The 21,771-nt window shown below is 34.9% G+C and overlaps 1 protein-coding gene across 1 annotated transcript; it reads right to left on the bottom strand.

Annotated features, from left to right (window-relative positions):
• Nucleotides 1-7,599: 7,599 nt before the first annotated feature.
• On the bottom strand, nt 7,600-21,526 carry tsnax (translin-associated factor X). Its single transcript, XM_056470809.1, has 6 exons — nt 21,197-21,526; nt 20,945-21,037; nt 18,644-18,758; nt 16,637-16,767; nt 11,372-11,484; nt 7,600-8,589 (listed from the first exon to the last, which is right to left on the bottom strand). The coding sequence occupies exons 1-6, from the start codon at nt 21,210-21,212 to the stop codon at nt 8,212-8,214; spliced, it is 846 nt and encodes a 281-aa protein (XP_056326784.1). The 5' UTR covers nt 21,213-21,526; the 3' UTR covers nt 7,600-8,211.
• Between the last annotated feature and the right edge of the window lie 245 nt (nt 21,527-21,771).

Raw genomic sequence — 21,771 nt, 5'->3', positions numbered from 1 at the left:
GTCAAACAGAAGAAATAATTGTAAAGAAAAATGCAAAACAAAACATTTCAGAAAACAGAAATGGGTTATTAGGTTTGGAGTTGATGATGTAAATGATGTGTGAAATAGCTATGCATGCACACTTAAATGATCTGAGCAAAAACAGATCATTTAAATACACTGAACAAAAATGATGAAAAGATCAACAATGATTTGTTTCAGTGGATAATTATTGCAGTGTTTAAAATTTCTTATAGCCTATAAGCTAATGTTCACTACCTGACAATTTGTTGTCATTGATCCCAGTTGTAAAAGCAACAAATAATAACTCTACTTCTAGTTGATCATTTGGAAAAGTGGCAGAAGGTGGATTTTTCCCATGAATCATCTGTTGAACTGTATCCCAATCATCACTAATACTACAAAAGACCTACTGGAACCCACATGGAGCCAAGATTCTCAGAGAAATCAGTCAAGTTTGGTGAGGGAAAAATCATGGTTTGGGGTTACATTCAGTACGGAGGCATGCGAGAGATCTGCAGAGTGGATGATCAACATCAACAGCCTGAGGTATCAAGACATTTGTGCTGCCCATTACATTACAAACCACAGGAGAGGGCAAATTCTTCAGCAGGATAGCGCTCCTTCTCATACTTCAGCCTCCACATCAAAGCTCCTGAAAGCAAAGAAGGTCAAGGTGCTCCAGGATTGGCCAGCCCAGTCACCAGACATGAACGTTATTGAGCATTATTAAGGAGGCATTGAATATGAACACAAAGACTCTTGATGAACTTTGGGAGTCCTGCAAGAACGCTTTCTTCACCATTCCAGATGACTTTATTAATCAGTGATTTGAGTCATTGCAGAGATGTATGGATGCAGTCCTCCAAGCTCATGATGGAGTCAGACACAATATTCACTCTGTTTCCACTGCAGCATGACCACATATTCTATACTAGACATTATTTCTGTCTAGTGACAAGTCTAAGTAAAGTTTAAGTAAAGTCAGACTTACTGTCCTAATGAAATCATTCAAAATCAAAGCATTATCATATTTTTATGTGGTCAAATAAGCGAATAAAGAATAAATTCGCTTTATTAACCCAGCAAATAATCCAGCTGGTGGTTTCTGTCTAACTATCCATTTCAATGCATACTCTAAAATATACAGCTGAAGACAAAATGATCAGCTCCTGTGAAATTTTATACATTTTTCAAATATTTTCCAGGTGATGTTTAACAGAGCAAGGACATTTTTCACATTATTTCCTCTTATATTTTCATTTTGGAGAAAGTCATTTCTTTTTGGGCGAAAAAATTCCAGCAGAGCTAATAATTTTGCTATCAACTGTCCCATGTCTACGAGTCTCTTTAATTATAAACTGTAAATAGCAGTTCAACATATTGTGTAATAATAGAACATGTATGCAAGTCCTTTACATAGGAGATGGTAATAATATAAACAAATCACCCAATAGTGTTCAACAACTATAGGGTACATTATACTACAATACACCACAGTTTACTGTAGCAACAACTAGAGTATACTACAGTATTTATCAGTTCATCAATTCACCATAGGTAATACTACAGTAAACAAAGAGCTGCTAATAGATACTATATACAGTATAATGGATTAAAAACACTGTAAATATATATATATATATAGTTACATAAAAACACTACAGTATTTACTATAAATGAATACTACGATATACACTCACCGGCCACTTTATTAGGTACACCTTACTAGTACTGGGTTGGACCCCCTTTTGCCTTCAGAACTGCCTTAATCCTTCGTGGGATAGATTTAACAAGGCGCTGGAAATATTCCTCAGAGATTTTGCTCCATATTGACATGATAGCATCACGCAGTTGCTGCAGATTTGTCGGCTGCACATCCATGATGTTAATCTCTGTTGGATTGAGAACTGGTGACTGTTTTCATATTTTCACTTTGGAGAAAGTCATTTCTTTTGGGAAAAAGAAAATTCCAGGAGGGCTAATAATTTTGCCATCTACTGTCCCATGTCTAAGTCTCTTTAATTATAAACTGTAAACAGCAATTCAACATATTGTGTAATAATAGAACATGTATGTGTGTCATTTACACTCATTTTCACTCAGTCATCGTGGAGAATTATAATAAGGCATCAGATGTATTTGTGGTGTAATCTATGCTGGAGCACGGACACACAGAGCTCCTGTTGTGTGTGTGTTTCTCTGTGTTTGTCTCTCTCAGTGAATGAACAGAACAGCTCTTTGTGTCCGGCTCTACAGTCAATACAGAGTCTGATCTGAGGCCTGTGTTGGTCTCATAATGCTTTAATTGAGCTAAACTGCTCAGAGCGTCAGAATCACAGTCTCCTACTGAAGCAGACTAATCGAATTAACAGCGGAGCTCATGACTTTTAGACCCAGTAAACCACTTCCACACGATAAAATATTATAGTCATTTATAGTAAATAAATACTACAGTGTTTTGAACCATTTAGCAAAGCACTTGACTGCAGTAAAACACTGTAGTACAAGCTAAAGTATACTACAGTATTTATCAGTTAATCAATTCACTATGCTAGTGTATGCTGTAATTAACAGAGTTGCTAATAGATACTACATATGGTTTTAAAACACCATGTGTTTGTAATACAATATAGAGTGTATTATACATTATTACTATAGTATTTTTTTATGTGGGCTGAAACCAGCAAACAAGGCTTCTTTCTAATGTCAGTGTGAAGATCGGGCACGCTAAACACACATGCAAAAACATACACAAAGCATACAAAACAAAACTGTGTTCAATACAAAACTGCTTTACAAATGTAACAATAATAGTTCGTTTACAAAAGCATCTTTGAGCAGTGACCAAATGCATCCCACATGAAAGAATACTACAGTCATTTACTATACTGAACTGATAAACTGCAATAAATTAAGTTGTATACTCTATTTTACTACAGTAAACTCTGCTGTAGAATAATCCCACATTAAAATACTATAATAATGTAGTAAATACACTGAAAAACTATTCAAAGAGGGTTCCTTGGATTTACTAATCTGTTTTAAGTTAAGTGGTCGTAAACAATTTATATGACCTGAATTTAAACAGACAAATTGAATTCATATGAATTGTTTACAACAATTTTGCAGAATCATTTTTGTCAGTGTGCTATATTTTTAACCATACTGTAGCAAATTACTAGAATGAAACTGTTGTGGTCAACAAAATGTCAACAAATGACCTATTAGGCGAATTACCAGTGTGTAAACATTTAGGATGCGTGCGCAGTGAGGTTGCAGACAATAAAAAACCGTGAGCACTAGCATTTACAGTGAGGGAATGACATCCGATGCGGTTCAGAGTTTGTTGTTGTATTAAAGATAAGTTATATTGATTACATATTATAAATATTATTCACATAATGCTTTCAGCGTATTGTAACAGCTCGTCACCCAGAGATGAGCACAGTTATTCGGCAAAATTAACGTTAAAGTGAGCGGCGTTCATCTGACAGGTCCATTTGCGATAGCACGCTCCCAATGGATATTGGATAAGACGAAATGGCCAAGCATCCAGCCCCAAATATACAACTATCTCATTCAAACTCCAAGTGATTTAACAAGAGAGAAGTTAAAGGTCTACAAGTCTTTGGATGCCAATAATTGTGTTCTGTGTGGTCATGTGCAAGAAATAATGTCCCATGATTACCAGATTCAACACTTTCTAGGGCTAAAAACCTAGGTTCTGCTTAGCCACAGACAAGGACAGAAGATGGAGCTATACAAGGCCTGGGTGATCATCAACAAGCAAAACTACTAAATTTTGACAGCGAACTGCACCTGTACGGCAGGGTATGTGAACGTACATGTTTACGTTTCATTCTGAGCATTCAGTGTCTGCAGTTTAATTCACCACATGTAACTGTTTTTGCTGAAATCATTGCTGCAATCCAAAACGAGTAATGTGTATAATTAAGCATAGCGTGAACTTACCTGATAGAACATGAGAATTGCAGAGACAAGCATTTTTAATTAGGTCCTCACTCCATTCAGCTCTTTTGATGGCTGTTAGCCAAAGATGTCTGCAGTTGGCATAAAGTGGTGTACTGTAAAATTGAAATTTTCTATTTTTATTTTATTTCAAATTTGGCAACCTACCCAATAGTAACTGGATGCAGCCTTTATGATGCAAGCTGAGATTGCATCACTCAGTGATGCAATGTCAGACACAATGCACTGAAATGGAGCGAGTGACGTCACTGTGACGGGTAGGGTTAGGGGAGGGGTTAGGTGAGCCCATTAAAAGCATTGGATGCAGCTCAGATTGCACTGCACCAGGTCTGCATCCAGACCCCTCTAATCCTACCACACAACACGACATGTTTGCTATTGCAACCGGTCTTTTTTTGCAACTGGTATGCGCGGTTGAACCCATGTGACGTAGGTTGGTAATTCCCCTATCCTGTACTTTTCTACAACTATGAACTATATTATATTACAACACACCACATTTTATTGTGGTAAAAACTAAAGTATACTACAATATTACAGTTTATCAGTTCGCTAATACTACAGTATATGCTGAATCATTCATTAAGGAAGTGTTTTAATACTATAATATATACAGTATAATACACTTTGCTATAGTACAAATCAGATGCCAGCATTTGTCACGATAGCGTTTTATTGTGGTGCCGTGCAGTTACAAGAGATGGCCACTATGTGTCAGCATTTTACGTGCAAAGTCACAACGTAAATGGACATTAATGAAAGAAAAGAGCAGAAAAGAATTAAATTCACCTTTATTTGTATAGCGCTTTTACAATGTAGATTGTGTCAAAGCAGCTTCACATAAAAGGTCATAGTAATTGAAACAGTGTCAGTTCAGTTTTCAGAGTTTAAGTTCAGTTCAGTTTAGCTCAGTTCAGTGAAAGAAAAGAAAAGAAAGGAATTGAGCGCAAGATGTACATCCATCAGTTTTTTCAACAACTGCGGTGAGAAAGAAGCTTGATCTGGTTATTTGTCATTAAAACTTAATTTTTTTGTTACATATTTATAATAGATTTAACTCTGTAAAAAGGCCAATGTTCATGATGTTGTAATGTGATCAGAAAATATGAAGCAAGCAGTTTTAAAAGATTCAAGGTGATCAGTTTTATGTAGTTGTAGTCTGAAGCTAAAAGATTAAAAAGATTTTACAGGCAAGCAAATATTGCAAATATCTCATAATAAGCAAATATTTGAATCTAATATAGATTTTTTTTTCTGTGCATAAATAGCAATGTATTAATAAAGATGCACGGTTTTCTAATTATAATCTAATACAATTCATTGCAAATCATTTAGTGCCTAATAAAAAATAAACCATGTACGCTGAAAAATGGGTTATTTCAAACAAAATGTGTGTACATTTTCAACAAACCCAAAAATGCAGTTAAATATGGCCTATAAAATTAATTTTTAAAAATAACCCAGTGTGATTAGTCCATATTTTACCCATTTATGGGTTGAAATTACCCTTATTTTTGTGTGGGTTTACTACACACAAAACCAAAAAACATTTGCAACCCCAGATTCATCATTTTGGAACTCTAGTCATGGGTTATCCGTGATATTTGTAGTAAAACCTTAGGATATTACCTCATTTTGTCTCCTTCGTGTGGTTTTAATCCTCTATGAGTTTCTTTCTGTTGAACACAAACGAAGATATTTTGAAAAATGCTGGTTGCATCCATTGACCTCCATAGTAGGAATAAAAAGTCAATGGGTGCAGTATTCTTCAAAATATCTGCTTTTGTGTTCAACAGAAGAAACTTAATCAGATTCAGCACATGATGACGTATTTTCATCTTTAAAAATTAAATAACACAACAACAGAAGATCACAAAAGAATAAAACAATTGGTTTATTTGAACAATTAATAAGTGATCCATTATAAAATGATCCTCCAGATGTCAAATGTTAAGCTGCTTCAAAAGACAGACACAAGTTTTTACCAAAAACAACTTTTATTGACTGAAAAACCAAGTTAAACATGTTTCTAACATCCAGAAAAGAACAAGTTAGAGATAGTTCAGCCAAAAATGAACATTAATTCAATATTTACTCTCCCTCAAGTGGTTATAAACTTTAATGTCTTTATTTTAGTGATGTCAAACTGTTAATCGCATCCAAAATAAAAGTTTAGATTTACAAAGTGTGCATAGTTTTTGTGCATATAAATACACACATGACTATCCATAATAAAATATTTGTTTATATTTTATATCTACAAATATTTATATATAATACAAATTATATATAAATATATATGTGAATATATTTATTTAGCATATTTTTGCATTTTATGCATGTGTGTGTGTGTGTATATATATATATATATATATATATATATATATATATATATATATATATATATATATATATATACGCATACACATACACACACACACGCAATTTAGTATATACGTAATATATACACACAACTACATTATGTAAATGCAAACTGTTATCTTGGATGTGAATAATCTCGATTAATTGTTTGACAGCACTAGTTTATTTATTCTGTTGAACACAAAATAAGATATTTTAAAGCTGAAAACCACTGACTTCAATAGTAGGGTAAAAATAGTATGCAAATCAATGGTTACAGATTTCCAACATCTTTCAAAATATCTTCTTTGGTGAAGAAAGAAACTCAAACAAGTAAAGGGCGAATAAATGAAGACAGAATTTACATTTCTGGTTGAACTATCGCTTTAAACATCTTGCAAACTGCACGGAATATGGCAGCTCGAAATTGAGGAACAAAGCAACAACATGCAAGTGTTGAATTAAACACAGAACCAGGAGTCCTGAAATACTCCCACAATAATGTAGTTATATGTTCACCGACAAATGGAAATTTACTCATTATTTATTCTCTCTTTCTCTCTCATGTGGTTATGATCCTCAAAGCAGTTCTTTTAGTGCTGTCAAACAATTAATCGCATCAAAAATAAAAGTCATATTTAAAAAATACAGCTGCGTGCTATATTCTTGTGCATATAAATATACACATGACCACATATAATAAAATTTTGTTTATATTTGTAAATATATATATATATATATAATACAATTCAGATATATTTTTCTTTTGTATATGTTTGCATTTATTATGCATATATACTCACGTAATATAATATATATGTAATATATACAAACAAATTATGTAAATGCAAACTTTTATCTTGGATGTGATTAATTGTTTGACAGTATTAGAAGATATTTTAAAGCTGAAAACCACTGACTTCCACAACAATATAAAGTTATTAGTTCACCTAAAAATGGAAATTTACTCACTATTTACTCTCTCTCTAATGTGGTTATAATCCTTAAAGCAGTTCTTTTAGTGCTGTCAAACAATTAATCCAAAATAAAAGCTCAACGTATGTGAAAAAACACAAAACGTATGTGTACTGTGTATAGTTTTGTGTATACAAATAATATGCATGACTATATTGAAGCAAATATTTGTTACAAATTATATATAAAAACAATTTAAATATAAGTTTTATGCACATACATATATACACATATACGTATACATATACACACACATACACATGTAATATAGTATACACATAAAATATGCACATGAATAAATTATGTAAACGCAAACTTTTATCTCGGATGCGATTAATCGTTTAACAGTACAAGTTTATTTATTCAGTAGAACACAAAAGATGATAATTTGAAGAAAGCTGAAACCACTGACTGAAAAAATACTCTGCAAGTGAATAGTCACAGCTTTCCAACATTTTTTAAAATATCTTCTTTGGTGAAGAAAGAAACTCAAACAAGTAAAGGAGCGAATAAATTATTTTCATTTTGGCTGAACTATCGCTTTAAATTGAGCAAACTGCCTGAAAATGGCAGCTCGAAATCGAGGAATGAAGCAACAACATGAAGGCATTGAATCAAACACAGAAGCAGGAGTCCTGAAACACTCCCAATGGTTTCTAACATTTTTCAAAATATCTTCACTGGTGTTCAACAGAAACAGAAAGGGTGAATAAATGATGACAGAATTTTAATTTCTCTTCTCTTTCTCTTTAATTTCTATCTCTTTAAACATCGTGCAAACTGCATAAAAAATGGCACGAAAGAACAACATGCAAGCATTGAATCAAATACAGAAACAGGAGTCCTGAAACACTCCCACAAAACAATAAGCATCTCCATCTCTCAAGCCATGGCGTCGTCAGGATCGATGTGCGCCGCCCTGCTGGAGAAGACGTCCGCCAGCATGTGTTTGGGGATCTCGGATCCACGGACACGAAGGGTGTAGCAGGCGTCCTCAACCTTCCCCAGGCTCTGGCGGAGCGTGTGCAGCTTCTTGGACACTTCATAGGGCCCCGTGTTGCCGATTAAAGAGAAGCCGTCGTGGATTTGGCGCAGGAATCCGCTGAGCTGGAATGGTGTGTCCATGTCTCCGTTCCCCACGCTGCTGATGCACATGCGCATCAGTTCACCTGTCAGATCCGCTACACCCAGAAGGTAATCCGTCGGGGTGATCTGGAAGGTCAGGACGCAAGGACTCGAAAACGTCCCCTCGCCTACAGCCTACAGCACAGAGATCAGCAGACATACAGTTGAAGTCAGAATTATTAGCCCCCCTTTGAATTCTTTTTTAAATATTTACCAAATGATGTTTAACAGAGCAAGGAAATGTTCACAGTATGTCTGATAATATTTTTTCTTCTGGAGAAAGTTTTATTTGTTTTATTTTGGCTAGAATAAAAGCAGTTTTAAATTTTTTAAACACCATTTTAAGGTCAAAATTATTAGCCCCTTTAAGGTATTTGTTTTGATAGTCGACAGAACAAACCATCGTTATACAATAACTTGCCTAATTAACCTAACCTGCCTAGTTAACCTAATTAACCTAGTGAAGCCTGTAAATGTCACTTTAATCTGTATAGAAGTGTCTTGAGATATATCTAGTCTAATATTATTTACTGTCATCATGACAAAGATCAAATAAATCAGTTATTAGAAATGAGTTATTAAAACTATTATGATAAGAAATGTGTTGAAGAAATAATCTCTCGGTTAAACAGAAATATAAAAATAAACGGGGGCTAATAATTCTGACTTCAACTGTATACGCATTAAGCCTAATTCACACTGGACCCTATGTTCCAATAGCATTTATCCTTTCCTGATTCCAATACCTGAGCTCAGGGTATCGGCCGATACAGAGTACTGAACCGATACCTGAGTGTGTATCTGTAGAAACGGTGGTGTAAACTACTAGCCCTGAATACACTGACATAATTAATTTACGATGTAATTCAGACTTATCCATTAATAAAATCTGAACAAATACATACAGTGAACTAGAGAATTTTTTATTATTATCAAACATCCAGCAGTAATTTTATTTACCGTACTTTACTGAAACAGCTTCAGCTACAAACCAAACACTGCAAACTGAAAAAAAATCTCTGCAAGTTTTATAGTATAACTGCATGAAAATCAGTGCAGCTGCACAGTGGTGCAGTGGATAGCACGTTTGCCTCACAGCAAGATGGTCCCTGGTTCGAGCCTCGGCTGGGTCAGTTGGCATTTCTTTGTGGAGTTTCCTCCGGGTGCTCTAGTTTCCCCCACAAGTCCAAAGACATGCGGTATAGGTGAATTGGGTAAGCTAAAATTGTCCATAGTGTATGTGTGTGAATGAGTGTGTATGGATGTTTCCCAGTGATGGGTTGCAGCTGGAAGGGCATCTGCTGTGTAAAACATGGATAAATTGGCGGTTCATTCGGCTGTGGCGACCCCTGATTAATATAAGGACTAAACCGAAAACAAAATTAATGAATGAAAAATCAGAGCAAAAAATAAAGAAATATAAAAAATTTCTATGAATAATATAGAAAAATAACCTATTTGAGACTTAAAACTCAGAAATATTTTCGCCTCTTCTTCTTTGCTGCTCTAACAGTGATATTTGTGGCAACAAAGCACAACTTCATGTGTTTGCATTTTGAACACAAAGAAGAACGCTTGGTGTCCTATCATACACCCGGCGCAATAAGGTGCAAGATGGGTTTGGCGCGATCTGTTGCTATTTTCAGACCAGCGCCACGTTATTTTTTATGTTTTGCACCACGTTGTTTAAATAGCAAATTCATTTGCACCACTTTGTGGACTCATGGATGTTCTGGTCTGAAAAGGAGGTGTGTTAAGGCGCATTGTTGGTGCGTTACTATTCTGAGGAAGTGGAATAGACTGCCATTGACCAACGAAAAGCTGCTCTAAAGTCCAGAGCAGAGCCAGTTAGTTATGCGCATATGCAGGTCCAAATGCTTACACATTGCTGAATACACACAGGATGTACAGCAATACACAAATATAAAAACAATTAAAGGATTAAAATGATACAAAATTGATTATTTACTACATAAATATAAAACTACGGTCTCCATGCCTTCTTCACCTCGGGGGGCTTTTTCAGTTTATTCATGACAATTTGCATTAGTATAATGTTATTATTATCAGCAGTGTTATTTATTATATGCATATTTATATTAGTTTTAATAAAAACTAGTGTAGATTTGTCCACCTGTTGGGTTTTGGAGACGTCTGCATCACCATATGGGGCATAAGAACAGGACGTGTGTTTGGACATAACTCAGTTTTTTGACCACACTTCATTATTATTGTTCATTTATTCCTTTGCTGGAGATTAGAACTGAATTTAGAAATAGTTTTGAAGCAAATCTTTGTGCTTAAACTAAATTAAATATGTGGGCTAATGGATGTGTTCAGTGGAGTGAGTTTCCACCGTTTCCTTACTCCAACAAAGTAAAGGAGTAAAGTAAAGAGTAAAGTAAAGAGAAAGTAAAGAGGCCAAATGGAGGAGGCTGGATCTTTGTCTTTTCGCTGCAGATGCTATAGTTGGCACACGGATAGTTTAGTTCCATTCTTTGCATTGATTAGGATTTTTATTCTAACTTACAAATTATGATCAATATAAGAATGGGATACAAATTTAACATGCGTTTTAAATGCATAAAATATTCAGTATATTTATATATAAACACTGTTACAGATAACAGTTATTCAATAAGTTACTATATCAGTTATTCATAAGCAAAACAGAAAACAATAGCCACAGGTTTTCCCTCCAACTAGACTAAAGCATCTAAAAATATCTTATTTACAGAGACGTGCACAGCAGGCAGACATCATGCAGTCTAAAAATAGCAGAAGATGGAGCGATTGTCAGCATCTGATAACTGCAGTGAAAGTGCTCTGCAGGACGTAACCCGTCTGTTTCAGCAGAGGACGACATGTTCATGTTGAGACAGAAGGATAAATGTTGATTTTGGGTATAATATCATACCTTATTATTGTCTCTGATGAAGACCAGACGAGCGTTGATCTCCTCCAGGCTGATGAGAGAGCGATGTCTGATGAAGTGATGGAAGGAAACGGCCTCAACGTACTCCTGAATGCCTGAAAACACAACAACAAACTATAGGTCATTCATATCATCACAATAATATACAGCTGAAGTCAATGTTATTCGCCCTCCTGTGAATTTTTTATTTAAATGTTTCCCAAAGGATGTTTAACAGACTATTTTCACAGTATTTCACAATTTCTGGTGTCCTTGTTGAATAAAAGAAGTAACTTCTTTTTTTTTCACCACGATTCCACATTAATAAACTGATAGGTTGTTAAACAATTGAAATTTTCTGAATCTTTTTTAGGCAGTCTGACTCTTTAATAAGATTTACAACATCATCATCAGACAGTACAATTAAAAATTTTATTAATTAATAAATGATTTTTCACTTTCCTGATGCTTTACAAATATATAACCAGCACTTAACACAATGATACAACAAATACACACAAAAAAAGCCATAAACAAAACAAAACTACATAAAATACAATAAAATAAAATGTTAATTAAAATAATAATAATAATAATAATAATAATAATAATAATAATAATTTTTAAACAAATAAATAAAATAAAAAATAAATAAACAAAAAATTTAATTAAATAAAATAAATAAAAATATAATAAAATAAATAAATAAAATAAAATAAACAATTTAATTAAATAAATAAAATTAAAAAAAATAATAAATTAGAATTTTTTTTTTAATAAAAATGAAAATAAAATAAAAAAATTATACATTTAAATAAAAAATTACAATAAAATAAAATTAAATAAAATAGAATAAAAATTAAATAAAATAAATAAAATAAAAATTAAATAAAAAATTAAATAAAAAACTAAAATAAAACAATATAAAATAAAATAACATAAAATAAAATATTATTTTAAAATATATATTTTAAAAATAAATAAATAAAAATAAAAAAGTTAAAATAAAATAAAAACTTTAATTAAATTAAGTAAAAAATACAATAGAAAATAAAATAAAATAAATTGTATAAAAAAATATAATTAAATTATTTTTTTAATGTAATCAAATTAAAAATAAAAAAAATTATAAAATAAAAAATAAATAAAATAAAAAAATGTAATTAAATTAAAAATAGATAAAATAAAAAAATTTGATTACATAAAAGTTTTTATTAAAAAAAAGGAATTAAAATTTTTTATTTAATTAAATACATAAAACAAAAAATACAATAAAAAATAAAATAATTAAATTAAACAAAAACAACAATAAAATCATCTAAATATATTACAAAACCGTATTGCTTAAGCCACAAAGTAAATCTGCAACAATTAGTAGAACATCAAATTTGCCATAAAAAAGCCTACCCACAATAATAATTGCAGAGGTGTGTAATAATGTCTCCTATAACTTTATGTGCATCCTCAACACTTGCTGTTCATAATAAGGTACAAGACTTCACCAGAAAATGTTCACAATTTCAACACATGCTAACAATGCCTCGCAGATCATTTCTGCTCTTTGTGGGTAATGAGGAAAAACTATTAATGAGAAATAGATATTACACTAAGCTTCTTATACGCTTTCTAAAAAATATACTTAATGCACTCGAATCAGTTTGCACTTCTTTCCAAAATAAGATGCAGTTTTGAGTGATTTGGCATGATTAGGTCTTGTATAAACATCAATAATGACAGGATGGAAAACTCTGTGATTAAGCTTTACTTTCAGACTGCTAATTAACATCAAAGACGCTCTTATCTGTCGCTCTGCTCACGGTGTGATCCTATTAAACACACAAGAGTGTCGCTTTCCATGCCAAACCGCATGAACTCTGTGTGAATCAGTGAATGTAAAAGAGTTCCCACAATAGCAGCTTTTCTCAGGCCGACAGGAAAACTGATAACCCTTATCAGACTTCAGATGGAGACTCCCACTGCTGGACACTTCTTTGGAGGTTAATTTGATAGAAGTCACCTTACTGGATGTAAACATGTAATGTAAAGGTACATTTATTACATAAAAGAGGAAACTGATAGTTAAATCCACTAATTCCATTTTAATCTGACACTCAAACAATGTATTTCTACAATAGCTCTGTCTGGTTCTCGAATCTGATGCCTCCTCATCCTGTATTACTCCGCCCACATAGAGTGACAGCAGATCAATAAAGTCACTACAGTTTGATAAATATTGTTGCTGCTGGACAACATAATGTACTTTAGAGGTTTTTTTAGACGAGAATGTAGTTGTTTAGATTGCAACTATGCATTTCATTAATAAGGATAGTGCCTATTTTACATATTCATAATAAAGGACATTCAGCGCATCAGCTTGCATTGGCCTGTCATTGAGCAGAGCAAAGACGGTTGATGTTCTGACACAAGATGGCAACAGAGACTGCATAATAAGTGCTTAAAGGAGAAAGACTCTGTAAATTTTAAACCACAGCAGATTAAATAATAAAACAGGTAAGTGACATTCTAAGTCGATCTCTCTCTGTTGTATGTTGTAGTGCTGTATTTATACCATAGTAATCTGCTAGTGTTTACTGGGGTTAATTATTGTGATCTCCCGATTGCAACAGAGAAATACTGGGAAATCTCTGTAGACTGATGGCATTTCATGCCGTTCAGCCCTATAATCTTGAAATGTAAGCAAAGTCCCTTGTTTTTTCATCACTTTAGACATTACGCTAGAGAATCATTCAAGCACTAGCTCTAAAGTGACGTTGGTGAATGAAGAGCACTTTCTGCTGTTCTAATGTCAGCTGCAGATGTGAATGAATGGCGGAAGAAAGTAGTTCCTCTTACAAAAGGGTTTGTAGACTCTCTATAAACACTGGTGGAACACTAAGGTGCATATATATATATATATATATATATATATATATATATATATATATATATATATATATATATATATATATATGTATATATATATGTATATGTATATATGTATATGTATATATATATATATATATATATATATATATATATATATATATAAAAGCGCATCCTAACAGAACTTTAAAAAGCTTCAATTATACTCAAGCAAGTAACTGCATAATAAACCCCCCTGATTACATAGGCAGCTAAAATTGATCATATTGCATCTTATATTTTTTTGTATTTAATGCAATTGTCAGCATCTCAGGCTATATTCATTGCAAAACAATGAAGAAAATACAAGTATAACAATAACTCAACAGAAATCAGCAAAAACACAAAGTTACATGACATTATTTTGAACAATAAAATATGTAAAAAATTGTAGGCTAATTAACTCTTTTTATTTAGCTTCATTTATCTATTTATGCACTACAGTGTTCATCTTCTACTGCATGATGTTTGGTTTGCTTGATGCAATTAGTGCCAAATTTAGCCCTTAATGGCCTTTAATGTGAAAACAAACCCATTAGATGCACCGAGAGGCTTTATCAACCCAATAAAGCTCTGGAAATAAAGGAAAAATAGAAAGGATCTGACCTCGGTCACGTCTCGAGAAAGACCCCGATGAATATAATCTAAAAATGATAAGATAAATTTGCTCGGTCCACCCTGCCTTATCCACACTTCCCTCAGAAGTCTGCAGACTCTGTGTCTCTTTTGTGAAAGACGTGAATAATAATGACTGGAAAAGCAAAGTGACGCTTCTTGGAAACATTCTTGGAGACATGAGTGATGATGAAGGCCTGTCACCCCTGCTGAAAGGCTGGTTGGCTGGTTTTAGCTGGTTGACCAGCCTGGTTTTAGAGGGGTTTTGGCCATTTCCAGGTTGGTTTCCAGCCATTTCCAGACTGGTCTTAGCTGGTCAGGCTGGAAAATGACCAGCTAAATCCAGCTAAAACCAGCTTGCCCAGCCTGGTTTAAGCTGGACATAGCTGGTTTTGGCTGGGCTCCCAGCCTGGCTAGATGGTCAAGCTGGTTTTAGCTGGTCATTTTCCAGCCTGACCAGCTAAGATCAGGCTGGAAATTGGTGGAAACCAGCCTGGAAATGGCCAAAACCCCTCTAATACCAGACTGGTCGACCAGCTAAAACCAGCCAACCAGCCTTGGCTGGTTTAAGCTGGATTTTTCAGTAGGGACAATAAATCATTTCAGAGATTTTTTTACATTTTGTCACAAAATTATTATAAAATAATTGATTCTACAACAGCAGCGCACACACTCAAAACAATGACTTAACTGCATGGCACAACTCAAGCCGCGACCCAAATTTTTTAGGACCTACAATATAATTTTAGAAATTATAATTAATCTGTGTTTATTTGTTAAAACACACAAGTAGTGACAGATAAATCATAAGGAAATCACCAAGATTTACAAATAAGCAATATGTTATTGCTGTCATTTAACAAAATGTGATGCCCTCAGCTCAGAGTCGTCTTTGAAAATAGTCCACAGGTTTGTCCTTGCAACCGGGATGTTTGGTTTCTAAATGTCGTTTTAATTTAGAAGGCTTCATGCTCTCCTGTGAGAGCACCTCACTACATATGACACTCTGAGGTTTTAAGCCTTTTTTGTCGTCAATATATGTAAAATCATACTTTAAATATTCTGGGTCGTACTTGTGCTCCGGATTATCTGCTGCTATAATTAAATGAAATTTCACATGTCAAACAGTACGGTTGTCGCACGCGAATTTCAAAATAAAAGTCCGGTATAAGCAAAGTAAGTTGTTTTTTGACCACACACTCCGCGACCCACTAAAAATGTTCCCGCAACCCACTTTTGAGTCGCGACCCACCAGTTGAGAAATACTGCTTTAAACGATATCCAACACAGTTTGGGAAACACTTGTCACTTGATTGTTTAATTCCTAAACAGCGCATCGTACTTTGATAGTTCAGCCTTGAGTTACGTGGTTGTTTGGGAAATAATTCTAGGATAAGGATTATTAAAATTGTGTATATTGTGATGTATGCGTCCACAGAAGAAAATTAAGGAATAAAAGGAAGATGTTTGAGTTCCTTCAGAAACAATGGAGCTGATACAGAGAAGACAGACTTTGTAAATTTTCTAAAAAAAATTAATTAATTAATAAAACCTAAAAGCAACTTAGACTTTTAAGAGGATTTATATATACATTTACATCTCTTATATTTGTATCTCACTTTGGGTAAAATCATCTGCTAAATGATTAAATCTAAATCTAAAGCAAGTAATATTATATCTACATTATATCCTATAGTGCAAATGTAATTGCCCGCTGACGTGTGTGCATACCTGGAGTAAACGCTCTGTGGAACTGATGTAAATCTTCTCCCCTCAGTTCTTCTGCGATCTGTCCGATCTTCTGCCTCACACCATCCAGCTTCACCTCTGCCTCATTTAGGATCTCCTCCACATCTGGAACACTGAGCAGATGCACATAAATAACCATTCAGAAAGTTATATTTTGCCCCTTATTTACAATTTGTAATATTGTGTCTCTTTAAATGCAAATGAGATATTGCCCCGCCCATTTTCCAGACATAGGCAGAGCCTTTACATCCTCAAAGTTACACCAAAGACCTTAGAATGACCAAGAGGCGACACTCAATAGAACGTTCCATTGCAACATCAGCGCCCAGCAACAGCCCTGCGGTTCCGCCATTTTGAGGTGAAAGTGATCTGCCATCCATTGGATCTTATTGCTGTCGCGATGGCAAGCAGCTGCTTTGTTTTATATTTATTAATTTAAAAAGCGCATTAAAGCTGAGATACAACCTAAAAGACGACAATACAACACTTACTATCACAATCATCAGCACTTTTAATAGTTTATTTTACAGACTTATAATAAGCTGTTGTTCTATTGGAATTTTCATTCCAAAATGGCCGCCGCGCCATCTAGTGGCTGTTTCCCAAATCACACTAGCGTGTCGCCTCTTAGTGATTCTATGCTCTTTGGTTACACTCTAGATGAAATATCTGTTTGGTTTGATCATTTCAATTATACCAAAGACTATAGAATACACAAGACGTGTAACTTGTTTAGTTTTGAATAGGGAAAAATGTAACGTCAATATGGCGAATAAGGCCCTGCCTACTAGTAGTAGCCAATCAGCGATCGCTATTGACTGAGGATTCTTCAAGGGAGGGCCTTGAACCAGACATGTGTTTTTAAAACAGTTTCTACAGCTTTATTATGAACTCTCTGGGGTCAGCAAACACCAATATTTGCGTCACAGACATGAGAAATATATTAACACAAAGCTTGAAATCTGTACTTTTAAATGAACCAACTACACTTCAAAACAAATGTTCACTGGTTTTGTAATTTGTATGAAACCAGCACAAGGTACAGTCCGTCCCATTAAACGCACATCACATGACAGCAACTATTCAAATGCCCACAAACTTGTAAATAAAGAGTCTCTGTCATTCCTGGAAGAGATTCTCCATCAAGACCAAGTGTTTGATTACTTCAGAAGAGCAGCGCGATCAGACGATCAGTACTCAGAGGATGAAAATGTATAAAACAGCCATAAATGAGGTTGGTGTCGTGATCTCGTTCCCTTGGAGTGCGCATTAGCTAGGGCAACCTGAACAAATACATATTATGTTTGATTCGAATGATTAGAAACTAAACTTAAGCGACGATTGATGTTTAACTTTATAGGTATTGCCACATGTGTCATGTAATCTTAAGCTTGGTAAACAGTTTTGGAGAATTCCTCATTCAGATAGAATGCCCGAGCATACTGACAAGAGGCATTTCAAAGATGGCCACTGAAATTACTTGCCTTATAGGGACAGTAACCTCTGAAACAGCTAATCAGAGGTTTCTGAAGGTCAGAGTACACTAAATATCCCTCAAAACACTCAAAACAATATGCTTTATTAATAAATTAGGTGTAATTTAAATAAACACATACATTTCATTCACTAAAGCACGTAATATACAAACTAACATCGTCAATGTATAATTCGTACCCTGCACATCTTCAATCAATTCATTTTTGTTTTATTTCTATCATTAACAACAACAAAATATTTGAACATACTTTCCTCACTATCTTTTTAATATAGTGTAACCGCCGCCGGTCCTACACCACCCAACCCGCTCCCAGATGGGATCGAACCGGCGACCTTCCGTATGGGAGTCGGTTGCTCTAACAAGGAAGCTAAAGACATGGCCTCTAGCATCTGTCGCTAGAGCACCTATACAGGTCAGAGGAGTGAGGTTTACTTGCACAGCACCTACTGGCTGGCCTCTGTTACAATAGCATGTACAGTAATATCTCTCACCTGGCCACTCTGTGCAGAAGGAATATGGTCCGCTTGCTCTCAATAGTGACATCTCGACTGATTTTCACCAAACGCTCATATTTATCATATCTGGTGTCAAGCTCCTGCTGGAAAACTGTCAGAGGTGGCAATTTATAGTAATTAGTCATGTAAATACTACATTCTGAATCTGAACCATAACTGAACCTGTTGTGGTGATTATACAGTTGCTATGGTAACGCAATGAACAAATGATCCATACTGTAGTCTTCTACAACTATAGGGTATATTATACTACAACACACCACTGTTTATTGGGGACAACTTAATTGTTTTATGTCCAATCCACTTATATTTCTAAAAACTAATAAGTTAATTTGATTCCTTCATGTTGCCCTAATACAAATCGGTTATGTGAAACCCAGCATTTTTTACAGGCAGGTTACTACAGTAAAAACTAAAGTATACTACAGTAATTATTACATAATAGTATTATAGTATACTACTATTATTAGTATACTTATAGTATTATCTACATTGTAAAAGCGCTATACAAAGAAAGGTGAATTTAATTGAATTAATTAATATTGTTTAAATGTAGTTAATACTACAATAAGTTGCAGCATTCATTAACTAACAAAGTGTTGTGGTTACTAATATATATATATATATATATATATATATATATATATATATATATATATATATATACACACACACACACACATGCACACTGGCCACTTTATTAGGTACACCTGTCCAACTGCTTGTTCACGCAAATTTATAATCAGCCAATTACATGGCAGCAACTCAATGCATTTAGGCATGTAGACATGGTCAAGATGACCTGCTGCAGTTCAAAGCAGGCATCAGAATGGGGAAGAAAGGGGATTTAAGTGACTTTCAACGTGGCATGGTTGTTGGTGCCAGATGGGCTGGTCTGAGTATTTCAGAAACTGCTGATCTACTGGGATTTTTACACACAAACATCTCTAGGGTTTACGAGAAAAAGAGAAAATATCCAGTGAGCGGCAGTTCTGTGGGCGCAAACTGCCAGAGGTCAGAGGAGAATGGCCAGACTGGTTCCAGCTGATGGAAAGGCAACAGTAACTCAAATAAGCACTCGTTACAACCGAGGTCTGCAGGAGAGCATCTCTGAACACACAACACATCCAACCTTGAGGCGGATGGGCTACAGCAGCAGAAGACCACACCGGGTGCCACTCCTGTCAGCTAAGAGCAGGAAACTGAGGCTATAATTCACACAGGCTCACCAAAACTGGACAATAGAAGATTGGAGAAACGTTGCCTGGTCTGTTACATCTCAATTTCTGCTGCGACACTCAGATGCTAGGGTCAGAATTTGGCGTCAACACCATGAAAGCATGGATCCATCCTGCCTCATATCATCGGTTCAGGCTGGTGGTGGTGGTGTAATGGTGTGGGGGATATTTTCTTGGCACACTTTGGGTCCACTAGTACCAATTGAGTATCATGTCAATGCCACAACCTACCTGAGTGTGTTGCTGACCATGTCCATGCCTTTATGACCACAGTGTACATCTTCCGATAGCTACTTCCAGCAGGATAACGCACCATGTGTTAAAGTATGAATCATCACAGACTGGTTTCTTGAACATGACAATGAGTTCACTGTACTCAAATGGCCTCCACAGTCACCAGAGCTCAATCCAATAGAGCACCTTTGGGATGTTGTGAAACGGGAGATTCGCATCATGGATGTGCAGCTGACAAATTTGCAGCAACTGCGTGATGCTATCATGTCAATATGAAACAAAATCTCTGAGGAATATTTCCAGTACCTTGTTGAATCTATGCTATGAAGGATTAAGGCAGCTCTGAAGGCAAGAGGGTCAAAGCCCATCCTAGTAAGGTGTACATAATAAAGTGGCCGGTGAGTGTGTATGTACACTTTACCATAGTATAATTAAAAAACAGCACAGTATTTAGATACTAAAAATACATTTAAGGTAAAGTTGGTTTTATATATACACATTCAGACTTTCTCCTTAGTAATATGATGTCAGAAATGTATTCTTTGCTAATTCTATATAGTGAAATCAGCACAGCTAATGACTATTAAAGTACGATATTGTTCACCGTCAATTAAATGGTGCTAATGTTGTTTTAAAGTCATATTTAGATGTGATTTCAGACCCAATATTTAAAGTATCATAGTAAACAACATATGAAGCATGTCACAAGCTATCACTGAACAAATGTGCGAATATAAAATCAACTTAAACTCAATATAAATCACTGTAGTATTTATTTATGTGGGATATAATCAATGTCTCTTACCTTTGAATGCAGAAATGACAACTGAATTAGGGTTCATACAATCCTCTGATCTCTGACCTGCTTCTGTCCTTCGTTTTCGGCCACATCCTTCGTCTGGACGGAGATATATTTAGATATGCATATATTTAAGCACATTTACAGAGTATTGTTTACATAACAGCATAACAATCAATGAGCAAAGATGCTAGCAATGTAGGAGGATTTCAACACTATCATTTTTAACCACATGCGTAATGTAAAAATGCTGTTTACCTTCTCGTTTACTCATTTCTGTGATAAAGTATTTTTCACTGTAGAGGTTTGTTTATGAATGGATTTAAACTGCTTATAGTTGAAGCTTGTTGTGCGTGTTAATCCAGCTGGATGCCTCTATCGTGGGACTACTTTCTCAAAAATTAAACCTAGACCAGAGGCGTTTTATAAATGTGTCCTCGACGTCGTGTATTTGTTGTTAAAGATCTGATTTACGTGTAATTCTGTGTAATTTGAACGCTGGCGAGCAAACGGACTTCTATTATTTACACGGGACCTGCGCGTCTTAAATGCGTCGACCGCTAGTCATTCTGGGTAATGTAGTTTAGTTGGGACGGTTGGCATTTCTGTGTGGAGTTTGCATGTGCTCCTCGTGTTGGCGTGGGTTTCCTCTTCCTCCGGGTGCTCCAGTTTTCCCCAGAGTCCGAACAATTGCGCTATAGGTGTGAATGAGAGCGTGCATGGGTGTTTCCTAGTGCTGGGTTGAAGCTGGAAGTGCATCCTCTGTGTAAAATGCTGGAATAGTTGGCGATTCATTCCGCTGTGGCGACCCCTGCTGAATAAAGGGACTAGCC

The sequence above is a fragment of the Danio aesculapii genome, chromosome 13 (assembly GCF_903798145.1).
Source record: "Danio aesculapii chromosome 13, fDanAes4.1, whole genome shotgun sequence".
Classification (NCBI taxonomy): domain Eukaryota; kingdom Metazoa; phylum Chordata; class Actinopteri; order Cypriniformes; family Danionidae; genus Danio; species Danio aesculapii.
The sequence above is the reverse complement of the archived record's forward strand: the minus strand, read 5'-3'. Positions and strand labels throughout refer to the sequence as shown.